Here is a 26708-nt window from a genome sequence, read left to right on the forward strand (position 1 = left end):
GCTCCTTCTAGTGGTGACTGTATAATCTGTATGTAGTGAGCTCCCTCTAGTGGTGGCTGTATAATCTGTATGTAGTGAGCTCCCTCTAGTGGTGGCTGTCTAATCCTGTGTGTAGTGAGCTCCCTCTAGTGGTGGCTGTATAATCTGTATGTAGTGAGCTCCCTCTAGTGGTGACTGTATAATCTGTATGTAGTGAGCTCCCCCTAGTGGTGGCTGTGTATATCTATATGTAGTGATCTCCCCCTAGTGGTGGCTGTATAATCTGTATGTAGTGAGCTCCCTCTAGTGGTGGCTGTATAATCTGTATGTAGTGAGCTCCCTCTAGTGGTGGCTGTATAATCTGTATGTAGTGAGCTCCCTCTAGTGGTGGCTGTATAATCTGTATGTAGTGAGCTCCCTCTAGTGGTGGCTGTATAATCTGTATGTAGTGAGCTCCCTCTAGTGGTGGCTGTATAATCTGTATGTAGTGAGCTCCCTCTTGTGGTGACTGCATAATCTGTATGTAGTGAGCTCCCTCTAGTGGTGGCTGTATAATCCTGTGTGTAGTGAGCTCCTTCTAGTGGTGACTGTATAATCTGTATGTAGTGAGCTCCCTCTAGTGGTGGCTGTATAATCTGTACGTAGTGAGCTCCCTCTAGTGGTGACTGTATAATCTGTATGTAGTGAGCTCCCCCTAGTGGTGGCTGTATAATCTATGTAGTGAGCTCTCTCTAGTGGTGGCTGTATAATCTATGTAGTGAGCTCTCTCTAGTGGTGGCTGTATAATCTGTATGTAGTGAGCTCCTCTTGTGGTGACTGTATAATCTGTATGTAGTGAGCTCCCCCTAGTGGTGGCTGTATAATCCTGTGTGTAGTGAGCTCCTTCTAGTGGAGGCTGTATAATCCTGTATGTAGTGAGCTCCCTCTAGTGGTGGCTGTATAATCTGTATGCAGTGAGCTCCCTCTAGTGGTGGCTGTATAATCTGTAAGTAGTGAGCTCCCTCTAGTGGTGGCTGTATAATCTGTATGTAGTGAGCTCCCTCTAGTGGTGGCTGTATAATCTGTATGCAGTGAGCTCCCTCTAGTGGTGGCTGTATAATCTGTAAGTAGTGAGCTCCCTCTAGTGGTGGCTGTATAATCTGTATGTAGTGAGCTCCCTCTAGTGGTGGCTGTATATTCTGTATGTAGTGAGCTCCCTCTAGTGGTGGCTGTATAATCTGTATGTAGTGAGCTCCCTCTAGTGGTGGCTGTATAATCTATGTAGTGAGCTCCCTCTAGTGGTGGCTGTATAATCTGTATGTAGTGAGCTCCCTCTAGTGGTGACTGCAGACAGACAGGATCTTGTCATGTAACCCTATGATTTTATAAAGCATTAGCCTCCAATTAGTTCAGCTGAGCATGCCTGTGTTCTCAATAAGGAGAGGAGAATAGGCAGCTGTCAGCCGCCTCTGCCATCCGCTTATCACAGTTTTTGGCGTTCTTTATGTACATGGCCCAGCTGCAGTATTAGCAGAACAGACCATGGTCCTGAAGCGACTACAGAGCATTACATATACAATTACATTCATAGCGGTCCAGCAGCAAAGGGGTTAAACAGCCTGCACTATATGCTCTTACCTCCCTGACACTAGTACACTGCCACAGGACATTGGGGGGTTACTTTAGTTTGGCATGGTCCGGTGATGGATTGCAGTCCCTGCCTCATAATTCCTCTGCCTTCCATGTTGCACCCTGACTCAGTCATATATTACTAAAGGACTACAGCCACCATCATCCAGTGCATCCATTCGTTTGGGAGGTCCTCTGCAGAATGTACAATGCAACTGCTTAGATAGCAGTTCCTCAACGCACCAGTGATATATTAGGAAACTGCTAATATAGCAACTCCACCGAGTTCTCTTTGCAATTAGAGGCAGTGACTATGGCATGATGTCTTGGCCGCCCCTGCCGCAGTCAGAGATTCTCTGCTCTCAATAGCACCCCCTGTGGTGACTGGCAGGTAATGTAGCTATATTTTTTTGTTGTTTTTTTCTTATTCTTTTTATGTAAATAAGAAACAATCTAAACGTAACGCTCCCTGCAGTTTCTTTTTAGGCCGTCGTCAGGGAGTGTATTGAACCTTTTGATCAGCAGCGCACAGAAGTGATCAGGACACAGAACTAAAAGCTACACATCCGGGAAAAGAAAAATTTACTTCCAGACCGACCCAAGTTGGTACTTTTTTTTTAACCCTTTAGCTGCATAAGGTTAATGTACCGTGAATGCCTTAAACAAAGGAAGGCGAATCGTAGCCAATATGCGCCCCCCCTCCCCGAAGCATGTGACACGACAACTACATAAAGAATAAATAAAAAGATATGCTATATATATATATATTATAAAAAAATCATCACGTATTCACAAAAAAAGCACAATTCAGCATCATGTAAATGACCCATGGCGTGCCGTTCATTGCGGGGGGCAGCACACGGGCGCAGGCCCGACCCCCTCCTCTGAGATCCCTCTTCCAAAAAGTCTCTTAAATACTGTAGGAGCGGGAAGGCCTCATCGCAGTCTCTTACAATCCTCCTCTTCTGCCTCTAGAGTTAATGCTCCTCTGCAGAAGGGACAGTTTAAGGAGTTGTGGCCCTCCAGAAAGTCTTTGGGGCCCCTGATTTGGGCGAGCTCTTCCTTGTGAATAAGCAATCCTCTCCGAGTGCAAGATAACACAAGAAGCAGCAAGAAGAAGACGGGACGCTCTAAAAACGGATGCATGTCAGGTACCGGGGTGCACAGGCAGAGGCCGCAGCGCCACCTGCAGGTCGCCAGTGCCGAGTGAAGGTGATCAGGGGAGAAAAGGGCATGTCAAAAATAATGGGCGTCCTCGTCTTTGCACTGTATGGGAGTGATTGGTAAGAGGGAGATAAGCTGCTGACATTGGTCTGGTGGCACAGGAACAATACTATTACCCAGGGCATCTGCAAAAAAGACAAAAACAACAGTGAGCTCAGAGAAGAAGAATGCCGCGGTTTCCTTCTAGGAATAGCACCACCCTTGTCCCCAGGTCATGTATGGAATTACAGCTCAACCCCCTCGTCCTCGGTATAACCCTGCAGTAATGGCGCAGCGCCCCCCTCGTCCTCGGTATAACTCTGCAGTAATGGCGCAGCGCCCCCTCGTCCTCGGTATAACCCTGCAGTAATGGCGCAGCGCCCCCTCGTCCTCGGTATAACCCTGCAGTAATGGCGCAGCGCCCCCTCGTCCTCCATATGACCCTGCAGTAATGGCGCAGCGCCCCCTCGTCCTCGGTATAACCCTGCAGTAATGGCGCAGCGCCCCCTCGTCCTCGGTATAACCCTGCAATAATGGCGCAGCGCCCCCTCGTCCTCGGTATAACCCTGCAGTAATGGCGCAGCGCCCCCTCGTCCTCGGTATAACTCTGCAGTAATGGCGCAGCGCCCCCTCGTCCTCGGTATAACCCTGCAATAATGGCGCAGCGCCCCCTCGTCCTCGGTATAACCCTGCAGTAATGGCGCAGCGCCCCCTCGTCCTCGGTATAACTCTGCAGTAATGGCGCAGCGCCCCCTCGTCCTCGGTATAACTCTGCAGTAATGGCGCAGCGCCCCCTCGTCCTCGGTATAACTCTGCAGTAATGGCGCAGCGCCCCCTCGTCCTCCATATGACCCTGCAGTAATGGCGCAGCGCCCCCTCGTCCTCGGTATAACCCTGCAGTAATGGCGCAGCGCCCCCTTGTGTTTTCTTTTAAGGAGATTCATGATGGCTTCTGCTCCTCGCAGGTTATTTTCCTAGAATCGAGATTCCAGGTACAGTTCCTTCCTGTGAGGTTTACCAGACGCCAGGAGCAGATTTATGATCCCAGGAATCGTCTCCGGGGAGTGAAAGAGACTGCAAAATACTAACATCAGCGAACCAGGCAGTATCACACAGGATAGGATTAGATACACCGCTCAGCAGACAGTATCACACAGGATAGGATTAGATACACAGCTCAGCAGACAGTATCACACAGGACAGGATTAGATACACAGCTCAGCAGACTGTATCACACAGGATAGGATTAGATACACCGCTCAGCAGACAGTATCACACAGGGTAGGATTAGATACACAGCTCAGCAGACTGTATCACACAGGATAGGATTAGATACACCGCTCAGCAGACAGTATCACACAGGATAGGATTAGATACACAGCTCAGCAGACAGTATCACACAGGGTAGGATTAGATACACAGCTCAGCAGACAGTATCACACAGGATAGGATTAGATACACAGCTCAGCAGACAGTATCACACAGGATAGGATTAGATACACCGCTCAGCAGACAGTATCACACAGGACAGGATTAGATACACAGCTCAGCAGACTGTATCACACAGGATAGGATTAGATGCACAGCTCAGCAGACTGTATCACACAAGATAGGATTAGATACACCGCTCAGCAGACAGTATCACACAGGATAGGATTAGATACACCGCTCAGCAGACAGTATCACACAGGATAGGATTAGATACACCGCTCAGCAGACAGTATCACACAGGATAGGATTAGATACACCGCTCAGCAGACAGTATCACACAGGATAGGATTAGATACACCGCTCAGCAGACAGTATCACACAGGATAGGATTAGATACACCGCTCAGCAGACAGTATCACACAGGACAGGATTAGATACACAGCTCAGCAGACAGTATCACACAGGACAGGATTAGATACACAGCTCAGCAGACTGTATCACACAGGATAGGATTAGATACACCGCTCAGCAGACAGTATCACACAGGGTAGGATTAGATACACAGCTCAGCAGACAGTATCACACAGGATAGGATTAGATACACAGCTCAGCAGACAGTATCACACAGGATAGGATTAGATACACAGCTCAGCAGACAGTATCACACAGGATAGGATTAGATACACAGCTCAGCAGACAGTATCACACAGGATAGGATTAGATACACATCTCAGCAGACAGTATCACACAGGATAGGATTAGATACACAGCTCAGCAGACAGTATCACACAGGATAGGATTAGATACACAGCTCAGCAGACAGTATCACACAGGATAGGATTAGATACACATCTCAGCAGACAGTATCACACAGGATAGGATTAGATACACAGCTCAGCAGACAGTATCACACAGGATAGGATTAGATACACAGCTCAGCAGGCAGTATCACACAGGATAGGATTAGATACACAGCTCAGCAGACAGTATCACACAGGATAGGATTAGATACACAGCTCAGCAGACAGTATCACACAGGATAGGATTAGATACACAGCTCAGCAGACAGTATCACACAGGATAGGATTAGATACACAGCTCAGCAGACAGTATCACACAGGATAGGATTAGATACACAGCTCAGCAGACAGTATCACACAGGGTAGGATTAGATACACAGCTCAGCAGACAGTATCACACAGGATAGGATTAGTGATACAGTAGCACTATTATAATTAAGGATTTCGGCACTGCAGCGCTCCCTTGTGGTGATGCAGTGCACATACAGCCATGTCTTCCCTTCCGGGTACAGCAGTGGATCCGGGCGGCCGAGCTGTCGCTGACGTCAGTGCCATCGCTTCCTTCACACCCCAGTCCTGTTATGTAGGGCAGCTCACACTCCCGGCAGCAGATGATTCCCAGGGGAAGCTCCTGTGGGTGACTATCCGCAGATACCATGGGGAATGCACCGACACCTGATGACACTTGTGCTTTCCCATTGAAATCAGCGGCATGCCCTGCATTATGGGAACAGAATCCATTCACTGCAATGGCTGCCCGCTCTGAGTGAGGTATCCTTTTGTAGGGTTTGTCTGCAGAGGGTGCAATTATCATGTTATGTCATCACACCTCTTATATATAGCACAGTAACCCCTGATGTCCTGCATACAATCAGGTCACTTACACACAGTTGTGGTCGGTGGTCTCTATACCAGCCCGTCGTATAGTGACAGCGCTTGCACAATTGAAGGGTCTGCCTTCGATCCTTCTTGGAATTCTTGCAGGGTGAGTCTACCGTCTGAGTTCTGGGAAGAAGACGCAGGGTGGGTTATAACATCTGCCCCCGGAGGGGGGGGGGGGGGCACCTACAGCCCCTGCGAGAGCAAATTCCCACACAGCAGAAATCTCAGTGACCAAGAATCTTCCATTTATCTGAACGGGGTCAGGAGCGTGAATTTCTGCAAACTCCATTTAGATGTATGGTCGGTCGCAAAACTTCTGCAACAAAACTGCTGCGTGTGAATTCACCCTTATGCAGAAGTAGAAGAAGCATCACGTCTCTCACCTTGTCCATCATTGCAAAAATCCGATCTACTCTCTTCTCTGGGGTGTTCTCCTCCTCGGGAAGCTCTACCGTGTTCCCCTGTCAGGACAGACACATTAATACCAGACCCTTGTGACCATGGCCGTGCACAAGACCAGCCGCCCCTTCCATTGCTGGCTCTGCGGCAATGATGCACAAGGATCGGGGTAAAATCCATCACTAAGGCAGCATTCACACCAACGGGAAAAACGGCCGTTCTCAGAACCAATAGAAGTCTATGGGGCTATGCATGTGGCCATGTCCTATCTTTGGTGATTTTCAAGGCCAGATGGACCCCAATGAAATCAAGTAGGGCACCACTGGTGGCAGTATTTCTACTGGAGGAGTCATTACTGGTGGCAGTATTTATACTGGAGGGCACCACTGGTGGCAGTATTTCTATTGGAGGGCACTACTGGTGGCAGTATTTATACTGGAGGGCACCACTGGTGGCAGTATTTCTATTGGAGGGCACTACTGGTGGCAGTATTTCTACTGGTGGGCACCACTGGTGGCAGTATTTATACTGGAGGAGCCATAACTGGTGGCAGTATTTATACTGGATGGCACCACTGGTGGCAGTATTTCTATTGGAGGGCACCACTGGTGGCAGCATTTCTACTGGAGGGCACCACTGGTGGCAGCATTTCTACTGGAGGGCAGTACTGGTGGCAGTATTTCTACTGGAGGAGCCATTACTGGTGGCATTATTTATACTGGAGGGGCCATTACTTGGGGCAGTATTTCGACTGGAGGGCACCACTGGTGGCAGTATTTCGACTGGAGGGCACCACTGGTGGCAGTATTTCGACTGGAGGGCACCACTGGTGGCAGTATTTCGACTGGAGGGCACCACTGGTGGCAGTATTTCGACTGGAGGGCACCACTGGTGGCAGTATTTCGACTGGAGGGCACCACTGGTGGCAGTATTTCGACTGGAGGGCACCACTGGTGGCAGTATTTCGACTGGAGGGCACCACTGGTGGCAGTATTTCGACTGGAGGGCACCACTGGTGGCAGTATTTCTACTGGAGGGCACCACTGGTGGCAGTATTTCTACTGGAGGGCACCACTGGTGGCAGTATTTCTACTGGAGGGCACCACTGGTGGCAGTATTTCGACTGGAGGGCACCACTGGTGGCAGTATTTCTACTGGAGGGCACCACTGGTGGCAGTATTTCTACTGGAGGGCACCACTGGTGGCAGTATTTCTACTGGAGGGCACCACTGGTGGCAGTATTTCTACTGGAGGGCACCACTGGTGGCAGTATTTCTACTGGAGGGCACCACTGGTGGCAGTATTTCTACTGGAGGGCACCACTGGTGGCAGTATTTCTACTGGAGGGCACCACTGGTGGCAGTATTTCTACTGGAGGGCACTACTGGTGGCAGTATTTATACTGAAGGGCACCACTGGCGGCAGTATTTATACTGGAGGGCACCACTGGCGGCAGTATTTATACTGGAGGGCACCACTGGCGGCAGTATTTATACTGGAGGGCACCACTGGCGGCAGTATTTATACTGGAGGGCACCACTGGCGGCAGTATTTATACTGGAGGGCACCACTGGTGGCAGTATTTATACTGGAGGACACTACTGGTGGCAGTATTTATACTGGAGGGCACCACTGGTGGCAGTATTTATACTGGAGGACACTACTGGTGGCAGTATTTATGGGGGCATTTTATATACAGGAGGCACTGGGGCACCTTATATATACTGGGGCCACTATGGGAGCCATTATAGATAGTGCGGGCAATATGGTGGCTATTGTTTATACTGGGGGCACTGTGGGGGTGTATAATATATACTGAGGGCAGTGCAGGGGTTGGGATGTAAAAAAAAGAAAAAAAAGACATTAAAAGCGGACAAACAGCCAGAAAATGTATGCGTGGCCAGTGAGACGGAGGAGCCGAGCAGCGCATAAGCCTGTGTTCAGACAGGAGGCAGCTTTCATACTACTCCAGGCTACATGCGAGTCACTCATCATAGCCCAGAGGCGACGCTGATGTGTGGCCACTGACTCTGGTGCAATACTCTGCAGATACTGTGGTGCAATGCGCTGCAGATTGGCTGTCCAGTTATGATCTGTCTGATTACAGTTGTAGCAAATGACCAGAGTGGATCTGTGTGTATAGACGTGTGTGTGTGCCGGCAAACTCACCACCATCTGATAAATGGCGTCCACTATGTCCAGCATCTCGTTCCGTGTGATGTACCCGTCATTGTCCAGGTCATACAGCTTGAAAGCCCCTGGAGAGGAAACAGTGGAAGAGATCACCACCGATCACAAGGAACAGCGTGCTGCTGTGTATCTAAGCCGCTTATGTGCGATACTGCCTAATGCACCAGTGTATCTAAACCAAATATGTGCGATACTGCCTAATGCACCAGTGTATCTAATCCAAATATGTGCGATACTGCCTAATGCACCAGTGTATCTAATCCTTACATGTGTAGCACAGTCTGCTGAGCTGAGTATCTAATCCTTCTGTGTGATACTGTCAGCTGAGCAGTCTATCTAACGTTGTCATGTATGATACTGTCTGCTGTATCTAATCCTGTCATGTCACACTGTCCGCTGATCTATGTATCTAATCTTGCCATGTGTGATGCTGTCTCCTTAAATGTGTATCTAATCCTGCCATGTGCGATACTGCCTGCTGAGCTGCTGTATCTAATGTATCGTGTGGATACTACATGCTCTTCTTGTGTATCTAATACAGACTCCCCGGGGTGACCTGACGGACTATATTACAGACTCCCCGGGGTGACCTGACGGACTCCATTACAGACTCCCCGGGGTAAACTGACGGACTCCATTACAGACTCCCCGGGGTAAACTGACGGACTCCATTACAGACTCCCCGGGGTAAACTGACGGACTCCATTACAGACTCCCCGGGGTAAACTGACGGACTCCATTACAGACTCCCCAGGGTGACCTGACGGACTCCATTACAGACTCCCCGGGGTGACCTGACGGACTCCATTACAGACTCCCCGGGGTGACCTGACGGACTCCATTACAGACTCCCCGGGGTGACCTGACGGACTCCATTACAGACTCCCCGGGGTGACCTGACGGACTCCATTACAGACTCCCCGGGGTGACCTGACGGACTCCATTACAGACTCCCCGGGGTGACCTGACGGACTCCATTACAGACTCCCCGGGGTGACCTGACGGACTCCATTACAGACTCCCCGGGGTGACCTGACGGACTCCATTACAGACTCCCCGGGGTGACCTGACGGACTATATTACAGACTCCCCGGGGTGATCTGACGGACTCCATTACAGACTCCCCGGGGTGACCTGACGGACTCCATTACAGACTCCCCGGGGTGATCTGACGGACTCCATTACAGACTCCCGGGGTGACCTGACGGACTCCATTACAGACTCCCCGGGGTGATCTGACGGACTCCATTACAGACTCCCCGGGGTGATCTGACGGACTATATTACAGACTCCCCGGGGTGACCTGACGGACTCCATTACAGACTCCCCGGGGTAAACTGACGGACTCCATTACAGACTCCCCGGGGTAAACTGACGGACTCCATTACAGACTCCCCGGGGTAAACTGACGGACTCCATTACAGACTCCCCGGGGTAAACTGACGGACTCCATTACAGACTCCCCAGGGTGACCTGACGGACTCCATTACAGACTCCCCGGGGTGACCTGACGGACTCCATTACAGACTCCCCGGGGTGACCTGACGGACTCCATTACAGACTCCCCGGGGTGACCTGACGGACTCCATTACAGACTCCCCGGGGTGACCTGACGGACTCCATTACAGACTCCCCGGGGTGACCTGACGGACTCCATTACAGACTCCCCGGGGTGACCTGACGGACTATATTACAGACTCCCCGGGGTGATCTGACGGACTCCATTACAGACTCCCCGGGGTGACCTGACGGACTCCATTACAGACTCCCCGGGGTGATCTGACGGACTCCATTACAGACTCCCGGGGTGACCTGACGGACTCCATTACAGACTCCCCGGGGTGATCTGACGGACTCCATTACAGACTCCCCGGGGTGATCTGACGGACTCCATTACAGACTCCCCGGGGTGATCTGATGGACTCCATTACAGACTCCCCGGGGTGATCTGACGGACTCCATTACAGACTCCCGGGGTGACCTGACGGACTCCATTACAGACTCCCCGGGGTGACCTGACGGACTCCATTACAGACTCCCCGGGGTGACCTGACGGACTATATTACAGACTCCCCGGGGTGACCTGACGGACTATATTACAGACTCCCCGGGGTGACCTGACTGACTCCATTACAGACTCCCCGGGGTGATCTGACGGACTCCATTACAGACTCCCCGGGGTGATCTGACGGACTCCATTACAGACTCCCCGGGGTGATCTGACGGACTCCATTACAGACTCCCCGGGGTGATCTGACGGACTCCATTACAGACTCCCCGGGGTGACCTGACGGACTCCATTACAGACTCCCCGGGGTGACCTGACGGACTATATTACAGACTCCCCGGGGTGACCTGACGGACTATATTACAGACTCCCCGGGGTGACCTGACTGACTCCATTACAGACTCCCCGGGGTGATCTGACGGACTCCATTACAGACTCCCCGGGGTAAACTGACGGACTCCATTACAGACTCCCCGGGGTGATCTGACGGACTCCATTACAGACTCCCCGGGGTGATCTGACGGACTCCATTACAGACTCCCCGGGGTGATCTGCTGGACTCCATTACAGACTCCCCGGGGTGACCTGACGGACTCCATTACAGACTCCCCGGGGTGACCTGACGGACTCCATTACAGACTCCCCGGGGTGACCTGACGGACTCCATTACAGACTCCCCGGGGTGACCTGACGGACTCCATTACAGACTCCCCGGGGTGACCTGACGGACTCCATTACAGACTCCCCGGGGTGACCTGACGGACTCCATTACAGACTCCCCGGGGTGACCTGACGGACTCCATTACAGACTCCCCGGGGTGACCTGACGGACTATATTACAGACTCCCCGGGGTGACCTGACGGACTATATTACAGACTCCCCGGGGTGACCTGACGGACTCCATTACAGACTCCCCGGGGTGATCTGACGGACTCCATTACAGACTCCCCGGGGTGACCTGACGGACTATATTACAGACTCCCCGGGGTGACCTGACGGACTCCATTACAGACTCCCCGGGGTGACCTGAGGGACTATATTACAGACTCCCCGGGGTGAACTGACGGACTCCATTACAGACTCCCCGGGGTGACCTGACGGACTCCATTACAGACTCCCCGGGGTAACCTGACGGACTCCATTACAGACACCCCGGGGTAACCTGACGGACTCCATTACAGACTCCCCGGGGTGACCTGATGGACTATATTACAGACTCCCCGGGGTGACCTGACGGACTCCATTACAGACTCCCCGGGGTGACCTGACGGACTATATTACAGACTCCCCGGGGTGACCTGATGGACTCCATTACAGACTCCCCGGGGTGACCTGACGGACTCCATTACAGACTCCCCGGGGTGATCTGACGGACTCCATTACAGACTCCCCGGGGTGATCTGACGGACTCCATTACAGACTCCCCGGGGTGATCTGACGGACTCCATTACAGACTCCCCGGGGTGATCTGACGGACTATATTACAGACTCCCCGGGGTGACCTGACGGACTCCATTACAGACTCCCCGGGGTGATCTGACGGACTCCATTACAGACTCCCCGGGGTAACCTGACGGACTATATTACAGACTCCCCGGGGTGACCTGACGGACTATATTACAGACGCCCGGGTGCGCTGGGCGATAGATCTGCAGCTGCCTTTACATTTGTGACGGTAACCACCATGCAGGTGTGAACAGAGTACTAGGAGGAGTCCACGCGCTGCAGACTGTCGCCACAAATCTGCAGTGTGTGAATGCAGCCTTACAATGCAGATCCTGTAATTCCTGAGCACAATATAAGGCTCCAGACATCACTCACATCTCAGCTTCTCATCCAGCGTCCCACGTGAAGTCACCGACAAGGCCTGGATAAACTCCGCAAATTCAATCCTCCCATCCTGCAAAGAGGAAGATGGCTCTTATTACCGGAGCGGCCCACATTACAGGCCGAGGACAATCCTCCCCGGCAACTGCATAGCTAGCAATTCCCTCACATCCACAACAATCAGATATCAGTAATGGGAGCCGTGGGTGGGGCAGAGGGCCACACGTGTCCCCGTGGGGTCCGCAGCTCACTTACTTTGTTCTCATCAAAAACATTAAACACGAAAGTGGCAAATTTTGTGGGGTCTCCAAATGGGAAGAATTGCTTGTAAATCTTCTGGAATCCGGTGGCGTCCAGCTGACCACTAGGACAGTCCTTGATAAAGCCTTTGTACCTGCAGGACACAGAGGAAGAGAGTATTACACCCATCATCATTACACACCGCCAATACATGCAGAAGTAATCCTGCGGACCCGGTGCTTGTATCCATAGAATCCTCCAAATGGGTCCCCAATGATGGGCTCGCGGCCTGCTATGAACCCAGCAGACCCCCCATGACGTCATCCATACAACAGGGCTGCAGAGTGAAGCATACATATCACTTTCATGGCTCCAGTCTAGGTGTGTCATCTATTTGAGGGTGTATCCATGTAAATTCACGCAGCCTGGTATAGTATAACCTTATTAACTGTCAGGATAAATCCCACAGTAAAATCATACAACAACCACTAGAGGGAGCTCACTACATACACATTATACAGCCACCACTAGAGGGAGCTCACTACATACAGATTATACAGCCACCACTAGAGGGAGCTCACTACGTACAGATTATACAGCCACCACTAGAGGGAGCTCACTACATACAGATTATACAGCCACCACTAGAGGGAGCTCACTACATACAGATTATACAGCCACCACTAGAGGGAGCTCACTACATACACATTATACAGCCACCACTAGAGGGAGCTCACTATATACAGATTATACAGTCACCACTAGAGGGAGCTCACTACATACAGATTATACAGCCACCACTAGAGGGAGCTCACTACATACAGATTATACAGCCACCACTAGAGGGAGCTCATCACATACAGATTATACAGCCACCACTAGAGGGAGCTCACTACATACAGATTATACAGCCACCACTAGAGGGAGCTCACTACATACAGATTATACAGCCACCACTAGAGGGAGCTCACTGCATACAGATTATACAGCCACCACTGGGGTAGCTCACTACATACAGATTATACAGCCACCACTAGAGGGAGCTCACTACATACAGATCATACAGCCACCACTAGGGGGAGCTCACTACATACAGATTATACAGCCACCACTAGAGGGAGCTCACTACATACAGATATACAGCCACCACTAGAGGGAGCTCACTACATACAGATATACAGCCACCACTAGAGGGAGCTCACTACATACAGATTATACAGCCACCACTAGAGGGAGCTCACTACATACAGATTATACAGCCACCACTAGAGGGAGCTCACTACATACAGATTATACAGCCACCACTAGAGGGAGCTCACTACATACAGATTATACAGTCACCACTAGAGGGAGCTCACTACATACAGATTATACAGCCACCACTAGAGAGAGCTCACTACATACAGATTATACAGCCACCACTAGAGGGAGCTCACTGCATACAGATTATACAGCCACCACTGGGGTAGCTCACTACATACAGATTATACAGCCACCACTAGAGGGAGCTCACTACATACAGATCATACAGCCACCACTAGGGGTAGCTCACTACATACAGATTATACAGCCACCACTAGAGGGAGCTTACTACATACAGATTATACAGCCACCACTAGAGGGAGCTCACTACATACAGATTATACAGTCACCACTAGGGGGAGCTCACTACATACAGATCATACAGCCACCACTAGAGGGAGCTCACTGCATACAGATTATAGGATTTAAAGCGCATAAACTTGTCTCAGATCGGTACATAGTGATATGTACAGGGGGGGAAAGTTATGTGATGGTAAATGCCAGGCTAAACAGGTGGCTTTTCAGTTTTGATTTAAATGTGTCCAGGGTTGGGTCTGTCTTGATTGCGTTCGGCAGGGCATTCCACAAGGTAGGGGCAGCGTGACAGAAAGCTCTGGCTCCAAAGGTTTCTACTTGAATTCTGGGGGTGGTCAGGTTATTGGATCCTTTTGATCTGAGGTTGTGTGAGGTGTGACGCGGATGAAACACCTTCAGGTATCCAGGGCCTAAGTCGTGTAGGGATTTGAATGTTAGCATGCCAATATTGAAAAGGATTCTCCATTTTATGGGTAACCAGTGTAGTGAGCGGAGGATTGGCGTTATGTGACGGTGGCGGGGTTGGCTTGTTAACAGTCTGGTGGCAGCATTCTGTACTAGCTGCAGGCGGTGTAGGTCTTTATTAGGAAGGCCTACATAGAGGGCATTGCAATAGTCCAGCCGTGATGTGATGAAGGCGTGAACTAGGGTTGGAAGATCTTCTGAAGGAATGAGGTGCTTCAATTTTGCAATATTCCTTAGGTGAAAAAAGGAGTGTTTTATCACAGCTGAAATCTGGTTCCTGAGGTTTAACTCCTCATCCATCAGTAAACCCAAGCTGCGCGCAGTGTTGGAGCTAGTAAGGTCCGAGTTCCCTGCCTGCAGTGGTGTTGACTGTGTCTGCAGCGGTTTTGCTCTTAGGCGCTGGCCTCCGATGACAAGAACCTCTGTTTTGTCAGCATTGAGTCTAAGGGCTCTTTCACACTTGCGTTCTTGTCTTCCGGCATGGAGTTCCGTCGTCGGGGCTCTATGCCGGAAGAATCCTGATCAGGATTATCCTAATGCATTCTGAATGGAGAGAAATCCGTTCAGGATGCATCAGGACGTCTTCAGTTCCGGAACGGAACGTTTTTTGGCCGGAGAAAATACAGCATGCTGCGCTTTTTGCTCCGGCCAAAAATCCTGAACACTTGCCGCAAGGCCGGATCCGGAATTAATGCCCATTGAAAGGCATTAATCCGGCCTTAAGCTAAACGTCGTTTCGGCGCATTACCGGATCCGACGTTTAGCTTTTTCTGAATGGTTACCATGGCTGCCAAGACGCTAAAGTCCTGTTTGCCATGGTAAAGTGTAGTGGGGAGCGGGGAAGCAGCATACTTACCGTCCGTGCGGCTCCCATAGTATCACTGAACGCATTTTGAAGACGGATCCGTCTTCAAATGCTTTCAGTTCACTTGCGTTGTTACGGATCCGGCGGGCACCTCCGGCAAATGGAGTACACGACGGATCCGGACAACGCAAGTGTGAAAGAGCCCTTAGCCAGTTTCCATTCATCCTCTCCTGAAGATCGGCTAAGCATGTGTTTATTTTTGGGATTGTGTCTGTCATATCGGGTTTGAATGACATATATAGCTGGGTGTCATCAGCATAGCAGTGGGATGTTAGACCGTGTTTTTGGATGATTTTCCCGAGTGGCAGCATGTATATGGAAAACAACAAAGGGGATAGGATTGAGCCCAGGGGCACACCAGATTTTTCTGGTACAGGGTGGAACTGGAAAGGCCCCAAGGCTACCCTTTGAGTTCTGCCAGCCAGCCACTAGGGGGAGCTCACTACATACAGATTATACAGCCACCACTAGAGGGAGCTCACTACACACAGGATTATACAGCCATCACTAGAGGGAGCTCACTACATACAGAATATACAGTCACCACTAGAGGGAGCTCACTACATACATATTATACAGCCACCACTAGAGGGAGCTCACTACATACAGATTATACAGCCACCACTAGAGGGAGCTCACTACATAGATTATACAGCCACCACTAGAGGGAGCTCACTACATACAGATTATACAGCCACCACTAGAGGGAGCTCACTACATACAGATTTATTATTGAGCTCAATGGCAGCTGTATAGATATTACAGAATTGTGAATGCGGTTCTGGATTACAGCCAGTCGGACACTGCAGGGACCGCACTCTGACTATTTCTGACTTCACTGAATTAGCAGATCACTGTGTGACGGGACCGTTTTATAGTGCCCCCCAGTCTAATCCTCCGGCTGTCACTACCAGGTTACCTCACACAGTGCCTTGTATTTCTGCTTCTCGCAGTCACCATCTTGCCTAATACTGGCAGTGCCCTCGGATGGTAACAGGGCTCAGGCGCCTCCTCCACACATCCATCCAAATCTCACTTCCTCCTTCCAGCTCCTAATTAAGTATAAACTGGAAATCGCCCAATTTCACCCTAAACTGCACAAGATGCAGCGAAAATACATAACATGTGCATCGCGCCAAATCCTCGAAAACATGGATGAAGTGTAGGAGGGAGCAGTCTGTCCGTCTGTGGAGCAATCTGTCAGGGAAATAGATGTATCTACAGCCCCGTATCACCCAGTGCCCCGTATTAACTTCAGTTACATGATGGGTGATGTAGTGTCACAAGGGATTAGATACACAGCCCAACAGACAGTATCACACAGGATAGGATTAGATACACAGCTCAGCAGACAGTATCACACAGGATAGGATTAGATACACAGCTCAGCAGACAGTATCACATAGGATTAGATACACAGCTCAGCAGGCAGTATCACACAGGATAGGATTAGATACACAGCTCAGCAGACAGTATCACACAGGATAGGATTAGATACACAGCTCAGCAGACAGTATCACACAGGATAGGATTAGATACACAGCTCAGCAGACAGTATCACACAGGATAGGATTAGATACACAGCTCAGCAGACAGTATCACACAGGATAGGATTAGATACACAGCTCAGCAGACAGTATCACACAGGATAGGATTAGATACAGCTGCTCGACAGACAGTATCACACAGGATAGGATTAGATACAGCTGCTCGACAGACAGTATCTGTAGGTGTGTATATATACAGTACAGACCAATAGTTTGGACACACCTTCTCTTTCAAAGAGTTTTCTTTATTTTCATGACTATGAAGGCATCAAAACTATGAATTAACACATGTGGAATTATATACATAACAAACAAGTGTGAAACAACTGAAAATATGTCATATTCTAGGTTCTTCAAAGTAGCCACCTTTTGCTTTGATTACTGCTTTGCACACTCTTGGCATTCTCTTGATGAGCTTCAAGAGGTAGTCCCCTGAAATGGTCTTCACTTCACAGGTGTGCCCTGTCAGGTCTAATAAGTGGGATTTCTTGCCTTATAAATGGGGTTGGGACCATCAGTGGTGTTGAGGAGAAGTCAGGTGGATACACAGATGATAGTCCTACTGAATAGACTGTTAGAATTTGTATTATGGCAAGAAAAAAGCAGCTAACAGTCTATTCAGTAGGACTATCATCTGTGTATCCACCTGACTTCTCCTCAACACCACTGATGGTCCCAACCCCATTTATAAGGCAAGAAATCCCACTTATTAAACCTGACAGGGCACACCTGTGAAGTGAAGACCATTTCAGGGGACTACCTCTTGAAGCTCATCAAGAGAATGCCAAGAGTGTGCAAAGCAGTAATCAAAGCAAAAGGTGGCTACTTTGAAGAACCTAGAATATGACATATTTTCAGTTGTTTCACACTTGTTTGTTATGTATATAATTCCACATGTGTTAATTCATAGTTTTGATGCCTTCATAGTCATGATAATAAAGAAAACTCTTTGAATGAGAAGGTGTGTCCAAACTTTTGGTCTGTACTGTATATATATATATATATATATATATATATATATATATATATATATATATACACACACATACACATGTACATCGTTTTGTATACAGTGATATGAACCATGCCGGTATAACCTGGGCATCTCCTGTATATAATTATATATGTGCAGCTGGTATAACCTGGGCATCTCCTGTATATAGTTATATATGTACAGCTGGTGTAACCTGGGCATCTCCTGTATATAATTATATATGTACAGCTGGTATAACCTGGGCATCTCCTGTATATAATTATATATGTGCAGCTGGTATAACCTGGGCATCTCCTGTATATAATTATATATGTGCAGCTGGTATAACCTGGGCATCTCCTGTATATAATTATATATGTGCAGCTGGTATAACCTGGGCATCTCCTGTATATAATTATATATGTACAGCTGGTATAACCTGGGCATCTCCTGTATATAATTATATATGTACAGCTGGTATAACCTGGGTATCTCCTGTACATAATTATATAAGTACAGCTGGTATAACCTGGGCATCTCCTGTATATAGTTATATATGTGCAGCTGGTATAACCTGGGCATCTCCTGTATATAGTTATATATGTACAGCTGGTATAACCTGGGCATCTCCTGTATATAATTATATATGTACAGCTGGTATAACCTGGGCATCTCCTGTATATAGTTATATATGTACAGCTGGTGTAACCTGGGCATCTCCTGTATATAATTATATATGTACAGCTGGTATAACCTGGGCATCTCCTGTATATAATTATATATGTGCAGCTGGTATAACCTGGGCATCTCCTGTATATAATTATATATGTGCAGCTGGTATAACCTGGGCATCTCCTGTATATAATTATATATGTGCAGCTGGTATAACCTGGGCATCTCCTGTATATAATTATATATGTACAGCTGGTATAACCTGGGCATCTCCTGTATATAATTATATATGTACAGCTGGTATAACCTGGGTATCTCCTGTACATAATTATATAAGTACAGCTGGTATAACCTGGGCATCTCCTGTATATAGTTATATATGTGCAGCTGGTATAACCTGGGCATCTCCTGTATATAGTTATATATGTACAGCTGGTATAACCTGGGCATCTCCTGTATATAATTATATATGTACAGCTGGTATAACCTGGGCATCTCCTGTATATAATTATATATGTGCAGCTGGTATAACCTGGGCATCTCCTGTATATAATTATATATGTGCAGCTGGTATAACCTGGGCATCTCCTGTATATAATTATATATGTGCAGCTATATACAGTGATATGGGCTATGGCTGGTGTTTATATCTCAGCACTGATGTGGCAGGCGCCTCCTCTCGCTCCCCGGCAGATACACGTAGTCGGCAGATGGACGCAGCGCGAGTGAATCTCCGTTTGCGTTCTTTGAGCAGCAGGGAGTTTCAGGCCGATCTGCTCATAGAGGGGGAAATGAAGATGAAAAACACAGGATGTGCCCAGTTTAGAGCGGCCGCGCTGACATTATATGACGCTGTATCCAGCGCGCTCTCATTTTCCTGGCGCTGTAATTACACGAAGCAGACCCTGAAATAGACGACGCTAAAGAGTATAATGACATAGCAGAGGCAAGGCTGTTATTATGTCGGAGCCGCAGACATCATCGTTTTTGCACTGGAGGAACAGGCACAGGTCAGGGAGACGGCCATGAGGTCTCTAGTTGTCATGGGAACTCGGCAGCTTCGCAGCAATTTACCGTCTAGCCTGCTGGTCGCAGTCCGTCATTTCACACCATCGTGAGACATCATCCAGGGACTGGATCCTCAGGGACCCGTGAGGGGAATGTAATTATACAGCAGGAGATTCCCTGCAAAAACGCTGATCATAAGGGGTAGTCACGTGGAACCCCGAGGTTGTCAGAGCCCCGCCCAATACGTCGCTTTTCATATGGCCGTCATACAGCGGGGTCTCTGGAAATCTCTGCCTGGTTTTTAGGTTTTAGGACAAAGAGGAAATTTAAAGAAACGCGTCAGGCAAAACTAATGCACTATGTTCTGTTTGAGGGGGCGGAGCATGACATCATCAATTTGGCATTTGCCTGCCCCGCCCTTTATGAATACAATTAGTTCTGGTTGCAGCGTCCCTTTAAGCACTTATATCGTGTCTTCTGCTGATACAAAAGCACAATGTAAAAATGAAAAAATATCATTATAAATTTTTTTATTTCAGTCATTTCCCAATTCCATTATAAATATAGATTGCACCGCACAATGTCGGTTAAATACAGCTCGGAAGAATTAATATTTGATAAGTGCATGTCTCCACATCCCACAGAATATTCCTCCTCTGGGAATGGCCGCCGGTCGCAGGGAATGATGCCTCCCCCTCCCAGGACACGGACGGCTGCATTCAATTACTGAGCTCACGCCTGCGCTCTGCGGGGCTCCCAAGTTTTACCCATTTTTTTGCACATTGGCCTGTGTGACTCTGCAGCCTCCGGGGGAGGGGCGGACGATGAGATTAGTTACATTTTAGATCAATGTAACAAAAATGTTATGTTTATAAACAAAATTAAAAAAAGTCTATAAAAATTCTGCATAAAATGTGAAGAAAATTCTTCCACCAATGATGTGTAGTCAGGGGTTAGAGCTGCAGACCCCGACCTGTCCTGTTGGGATTTATGGGGTGGTGGCCGGGCATGCACACTAGATTCTCTCCTGACAGGGTTAAGTTTCAGCCTATCTATGGAGTATCTTGCCTTAAGGCTGGGTTCAGACCTGAGCGTATTTGATATGCGCGTTTTTGTCGCGCGTTTTTATGCACGTTTTTTGCAATAGTAAACGCGCGTTTGACGCACGTTTGTGTGATTGACTGCAGTGTCCTATGGCCACAAACGCGCGTCAAAACGCCCCAAAGAAGCTCAAGAACTTGTTTGAGCGTAGGGCGTTTTTCAGCGCGTTCAAACGCGCTGTAAAACGCTCAAGTGAGAACCAGGGCCATAGGGAAGCATTGGTTTTCATGTGTTGAGCATTTTACAGCGCGTTTGAACGCGCTGTAAAACGCTCAAGTGTGAACCCAGCCTAAGTTCCACACTGAGCCATCAGATTGCTGCTCTGACGCCTCCATGTATAGCCCTTACCCCTGAACTCCTGACAGGGTTAAGTTTCAGCCTTTCACTTCCACACTGGACCATCAGGTTGCTGTTTTGACGGCTCCATGTATAGCCCTTACCCCTGATCTCCTGACAGGGTCAAGTTTCAGCCTTTCACTTCCACACTGGACCATCAGGTTGCTGCTCTGACGGCTCCATGTATAGCCCTTACCCCTGATCTCCTGACAGGGTTAAGTTTCAGCCTTTCACTTCCACACTGGACCATCAGGTTGCTGCTCTGACGGCTCCATGTATAGCCCTTACCCCTGAACTCCTGACAGGGTCAAGTTTCAGCCTTTCACTTCCACACTGGACCATCAGGTTGCTGCTCTGACGGCTCCATGTATAGCCCTTACCCCTGATCTCCTGACAGGGTTAAGTTTCAGCCTTTCACTTCCACACTGGACCATCAGGTTGCTGCTCTGACGGCTCCATGTATAGCCCTTACCCCTGAACTCCTGACAGGGTTAAGTTTCAGCCTTTCACTTCCACACTGGACCATCAGGTTGCTGTTTTGACGGCTCCATGTATAGCCCTTACCCCTGATCTCCTGACAGGGTCAAGTTTCAGCCTATCTATGGAGTATTATTGCTTTCAGTTGTACACTGAATCCGTTAGCCCTTATCTCCGAATTCCTGACCTCTCATAAACACTTAGAGATACATTTTTATCAAACTGACAGGAGTGTGGCTTAAATGAATGTTAGCAAGCTGTCATGAGTTCAGAGACAAGGACTATACATCCAGCCATCAGAACAGCAACCTAATGGATTCATTGTGAAACTGACAGCAAGATACTCTGCAAATAGGCTGAAAACACTTGAAAAGTTTTATTAAAGACCAATTGAAAAAAAATAAAACATTTTAGGCCAAAATGAGTAATATGCAATAATAAAAAATTGCCTGAACCATAGCCCTTTAACATCCCTACTTGCTGTCAGTGAATCAGAACATGTAGTTTATATGCAGAAGCCTGAAAGTGATATGAACACGCACTGCCCACACAGGTACACGGCAAGATACACGAGAAGAGAAAGAGTTCAATGCACAGTAAGGATCTATTCACATTGCCGAAATTTCTGCAAGGGAGAATCTGTTACAGTGTGTCAGTGCAGATAAAATAATAATAATAATAATAATAATAATAAAATGTATTTATATAGCGCCACAATATTCATAAAATGTAACAATGTGGAGACCAGGATGTTGAGTGCACAGAGAATTGTCTAGACTGGATACCATTGTAACAAACCCTCAGCTGTGAGAATTTTTAGGTCTGTACAGGTTTGTAAACAGATGACCACCAGTCACTGAAAGCAAGTAAAGATCTTGCATTCTCCATGGCATAACGTATCTTTTCATACGACTTTGCGTTGTGCTGTTTCTCTGTTGTTCCTATTAGAATTTTATGAATTTATTGCCAACTGGGCGTTTCCAGTTTGGGGCGTGTCCCTGCACAGCCTGCAACCAGCAGCACAGATTGGACAGAGTCACACTATGCAGGGACACCCCCCGAAATGATAAACCCAGTTAACAATTCATTCTAAAGTTCTTGTAGGAATAACAGAGGAACAGCAGAGTCATCTCCTAGTCACATAATGTCAGGAGAGGCGACACCATGTGCTCATCGCCATGAAGGTAAAATTACGGCTCACCTAGAGGGGCCAACCAGTCTACGGACCTGTCCGAACAGGTAGGATTTCACACCCACTGTGCTACATACGGTAAGTGGGCGGAGCTCAGCGCGGGGAGGAGCCGTGACTACTTCATTTCATGAGTGCTTTACGTGTGCATCAAAGTTTATGCATGCAAGGAAAATAAACGGACTTACCACTGCTGCACTTCCTTCTCTGTAACTGCAAGACAAGGAGATGAATAGGATTAGACTGCAAGCTCCTCTGCACCGACCCCCCCCCCCACCGCAGACCTCCCAGGGAGCAGACGGATTAATCATCAACACCCCATGAAGGTTTTATCAATGAATCACAAAGCTTTCCGGAAAAGAAAAATTACAGAAACATGGATCATCTGAATCCAAGGAAGGGAAACTCTCAGCGTCCGGGCAGCGGCTCACGAACTCCCAGCATCCACCGCATTATGACTTAACGTAGTGATAAAATTCACATCAGTCTCGCGCTCTGCCGGGCACAGCGCCGACAAATCATTCACCGCTGGCTTCTTGTACACTCCAGCTACTGCAAAACTACAACTCCTAGCAGGTCCTGACAGCCAGAGTCTATCGGGGCTTGCTAGGAGTTGTAGTTCTACATCAGCTGGAGAACCACAGGTTGGACATCACTGCTTTATTAAAACTCAGGAGACAAACCACTGGGAGCTGTCGTTTTGCAAAAGCTAAAGAAACCACAGTAATAATTCTGAAGTTTAAGGATGCTGAGAATTGTAGTTTTACAACGGTTGAAAATCATGACATAATTCAAAAGTCTAAAGTTGCTGGGAGTAGTAGTTTTGCAACAGCTGTTGAGCCACAGGTTGCAGACAAGTGCTGCGTTACAACTCAAAGGCCTCTGACTGCTGGGAGTAGTAGTTTTGCAACAGCTGGAGGTCTACAGACCGGGGACCACTGCTCTATTATAAATCAAAGCCCCAAGTGAGAGACTGAGCTTGGTCTGGAGGGGTGCGCAGCCAGCTCACTGTGTACCTATAATGTGGAGGAGCCCCGGACCCCCAGTACAGACCAGTGTCTCCACAGACCCCCCAGTACAGACCAGTTACTCAACAGAACCCTACAGTACAGACCAGTTACTCCACAGAACCCCCCCGTACAGACCAGTTACTCCACAGAACCCCCCAGTACAGACCAGTTACTCAACAGAACCCTACAGTACAGACCAGTTACTCCACAGAACCCCCCCGTACAGACCAGTTACTCCACAGAACCCCCCCGTACAGACCAGTTACTCCACAGAACCCCCCCGTACAGACCAGTTACTCCACAGAACCCCCCCCCCCCGTACAGACCAGTTACTCCACAGAACCCCCCCCCCCCCCGTACAGACCAGTTACTCCACAGAACCCCCCCCCCCCCGTACAGACCAGTTACTCCACAGACCCCCCCCCCGTACAGACCAGTTACTCCACAGAACCCCCCCCCCTACAGACCAGTTACTCCACAGAACCCCCCCCCCGTACAGACCAGTTACTCCACAGAACCCCCCCGTACAGACCAGTTACTCCACAGAACCCCCCCCCCCGTACAGACCAGTTACTCCACAGACCCCCCCCCCCGTACAGACCAGTTACTCCACAGAACCCCCCCCCCCCGTACAGACCAGTTACTCCACAGAACCCCCCCCGTACAGACCAGTTACTTCACAGAACCCCCCCGTACAGACCAGTTACTCCGCAGACCCTCCAGTACAGACCAGTTACTCCGCAGACCCCCCCAGTACAGACCAGTTACTCCACAGAAGCCCCCGGTACAGACCAGTTACTCCACAGAAGCCCCCGGTACAGACCAGTTACTCCACAGAAGCCCCCCAGTACAGACCAGTTACTCCGCAGAACCCTGCCGTACAGACCAGTTACTCTGCAGACCCCCCCAGTACAGACCAGTTACTCCGCAGACCCCCCCAGTACAGACCAGTTACTCCGCAGAACCCCCCCAGTACAGACCAGTTACTCCGCAGAACCCCCCAGTACAGACCAGTTACTCCACAGAACCCCCCAGTACAGACCAGTTACAGATGGCTCTGCCCCCATACCCTGCGATTAGCCCAGCCTGAACCGCGTCGCCATCTCTGATCTCGATCATCTGGGGGATTTACATGACACGCAGGTCGTCTGTGGTGAAGCCGCTCTCCCTCAGCACAGCTCACCCCTGTGTGAACAGACGCCTACATGGAAGGAGAGCGCTGCTCAGAAGTTTTGTACATCACATGATCCTTCTCAGCCAATCAGATGATATGAAAAGGATCATGTGATGCAGTCTGCCACTTCTGTCTCTGAGGTGCCATGGACTCCATGTCACATGACCCCCCTTATTACCCCATTATTAGAACCATGCCGGACTTCTTAAAGGGGCGCTCCATTTCTACCACTGGAGGCAGCACGTTTAGAGAGAAATAAGAGACAGAAGTGACAGTGAAATATGAGCTCATTACTATATTCCGATGAACAGATGGGGCTGAACGGTCGGCTGCCCCCCAAGATGTAAACAAGGAGCCCCGGGGCGCAGGAAGGAGATGTGAAGTCGTATCACACCGGTCATCGAAGGACAGATGTGAATGGATGCTGACAACACAAGGACACGGAAGGACGATTCCATCCATGAGCGGACCGCCCTCAGCAATGTCATGTAAAGGTGCCTAAAGCAACCGGGACTGTGCCAGAGCAGCACAGAGGATTTCAGGAGAGGAGTGTGCTGATCTTGTGGAGGTCAGAGGCTGAGAGTTACATAATGGAAGGAGCAGGGTCCCCAGCAGCACAGAGGATTTCAGGAGAGGAGTGTGCTGATCTTGTGGAGGTCAGAGGCTGAGAGTTACATAATGGAAGGAGCAGGGTCCCCAGCAGCACAGAGGATTTCAGGAGAGGAGTGTGCTGATCTTGTGGAGGTCACAGACTGAGAGTTACATAGTGGAAGGAGCAGGGTCCCCAGCAGCACAGAGGATTTCAGGAGAGGAGTGTGCTGATCTTGTGGAGGTCACAGACTGAGAGTTACATAGTGGAAGGAGCAGGGTCCCCAGCAGCACAGAGGATTTCAGGAGAGGAGTGTGCTGATTTTGTGGAGATCACAGGCTGAGAGTTACATAGTGGAAGGAGCAGGGTCCCAGCAGCACAGAGGATTTCAGGAGAGGAGTGTGCTGATCTTGTGGAGATCATAGGCTGAGAGCTACATAGTGGAAGGAGCAGGGTCCCAGCAGCACAGAGTATTTCAGGTGCGGAGTGTGCTGGTCCTGTGGTAGGTTGACAGTACTTTTGCTGGTATGAGGTCACTAGTGGAACAGTCTTGACTCCTGGTCCTTCACCCGCCTTGTTCTGTGCTAACATCTCATTCCCTGACAGTTTTGAGGATAGAATCCTATTTTGGTCGATACAAAGGTCCCTCGTAATCCTCGCTGATCCGTCTGCTTAGTGTCACATCCAGGGAATACGGCTGAACGCAGACACCGGACACACCGCAGAGCCCGGGTATCTAAGCTTATGTGTGATACAGTCCCAGAGAACCATGTCGCACTACATCCCAGTCACTTAATGCTATGGCAGTGTAGAGAACCACAAATCACAACATCCACACCATGTGATACTGGCAGGGTGTATCTAAGCTTGTCATGTGTGATACTGCCCTAGAGAACCACAAATCACAACATCCACATCATGTGATACTGGCAGGGTGTATCTAAGCTTGTCATGTGTGATACTGCCCTAGAGAACCACAAATCACAACATCCACATCATGTGATACTGGCAGGGTGTATCTAAGCTTGTCATGTGGGATACTGCCCTAGAGAATCACAACATCCACATCATGTGATACTGGCAGGGTGTATCTAAGCTTGTCATGTGTGATACTGCC

At 49.1% G+C, this 26708-nt stretch overlaps 1 protein-coding gene across 1 annotated transcript in view; it reads right to left on the reverse strand.

The window, feature by feature from the left end:
* Positions 1-2067: 2067 nt before the first annotated feature.
* Positions 2068-26708, reverse strand: part of NCS1 (neuronal calcium sensor 1) — a 36241-nt gene continuing 11600 nt past the window's right edge. The window contains exons 2-8 of the mRNA XM_040406474.1: positions 23007-23031; positions 12584-12722; positions 12323-12401; positions 8472-8560; positions 6287-6364; positions 5906-6026; positions 2068-2936 (exon numbers count right to left, since the gene is read on the reverse strand). Coding sequence (XP_040262408.1) covers positions 5928-6026; positions 6287-6364; positions 8472-8560; positions 12323-12401; positions 12584-12722; positions 23007-23031 — 509 coding nt within the window. The 3' untranslated portion in view covers positions 2068-2936; positions 5906-5927. The remainder of the gene's footprint in view (positions 2937-5905; positions 6027-6286; positions 6365-8471; positions 8561-12322; positions 12402-12583; positions 12723-23006; positions 23032-26708) is intronic.

The sequence above is a fragment of the Bufo bufo genome, chromosome 8, assembly GCF_905171765.1.
Source record: "Bufo bufo chromosome 8, aBufBuf1.1, whole genome shotgun sequence".
NCBI lineage: Eukaryota > Metazoa > Chordata > Amphibia > Anura > Bufonidae > Bufo > Bufo bufo.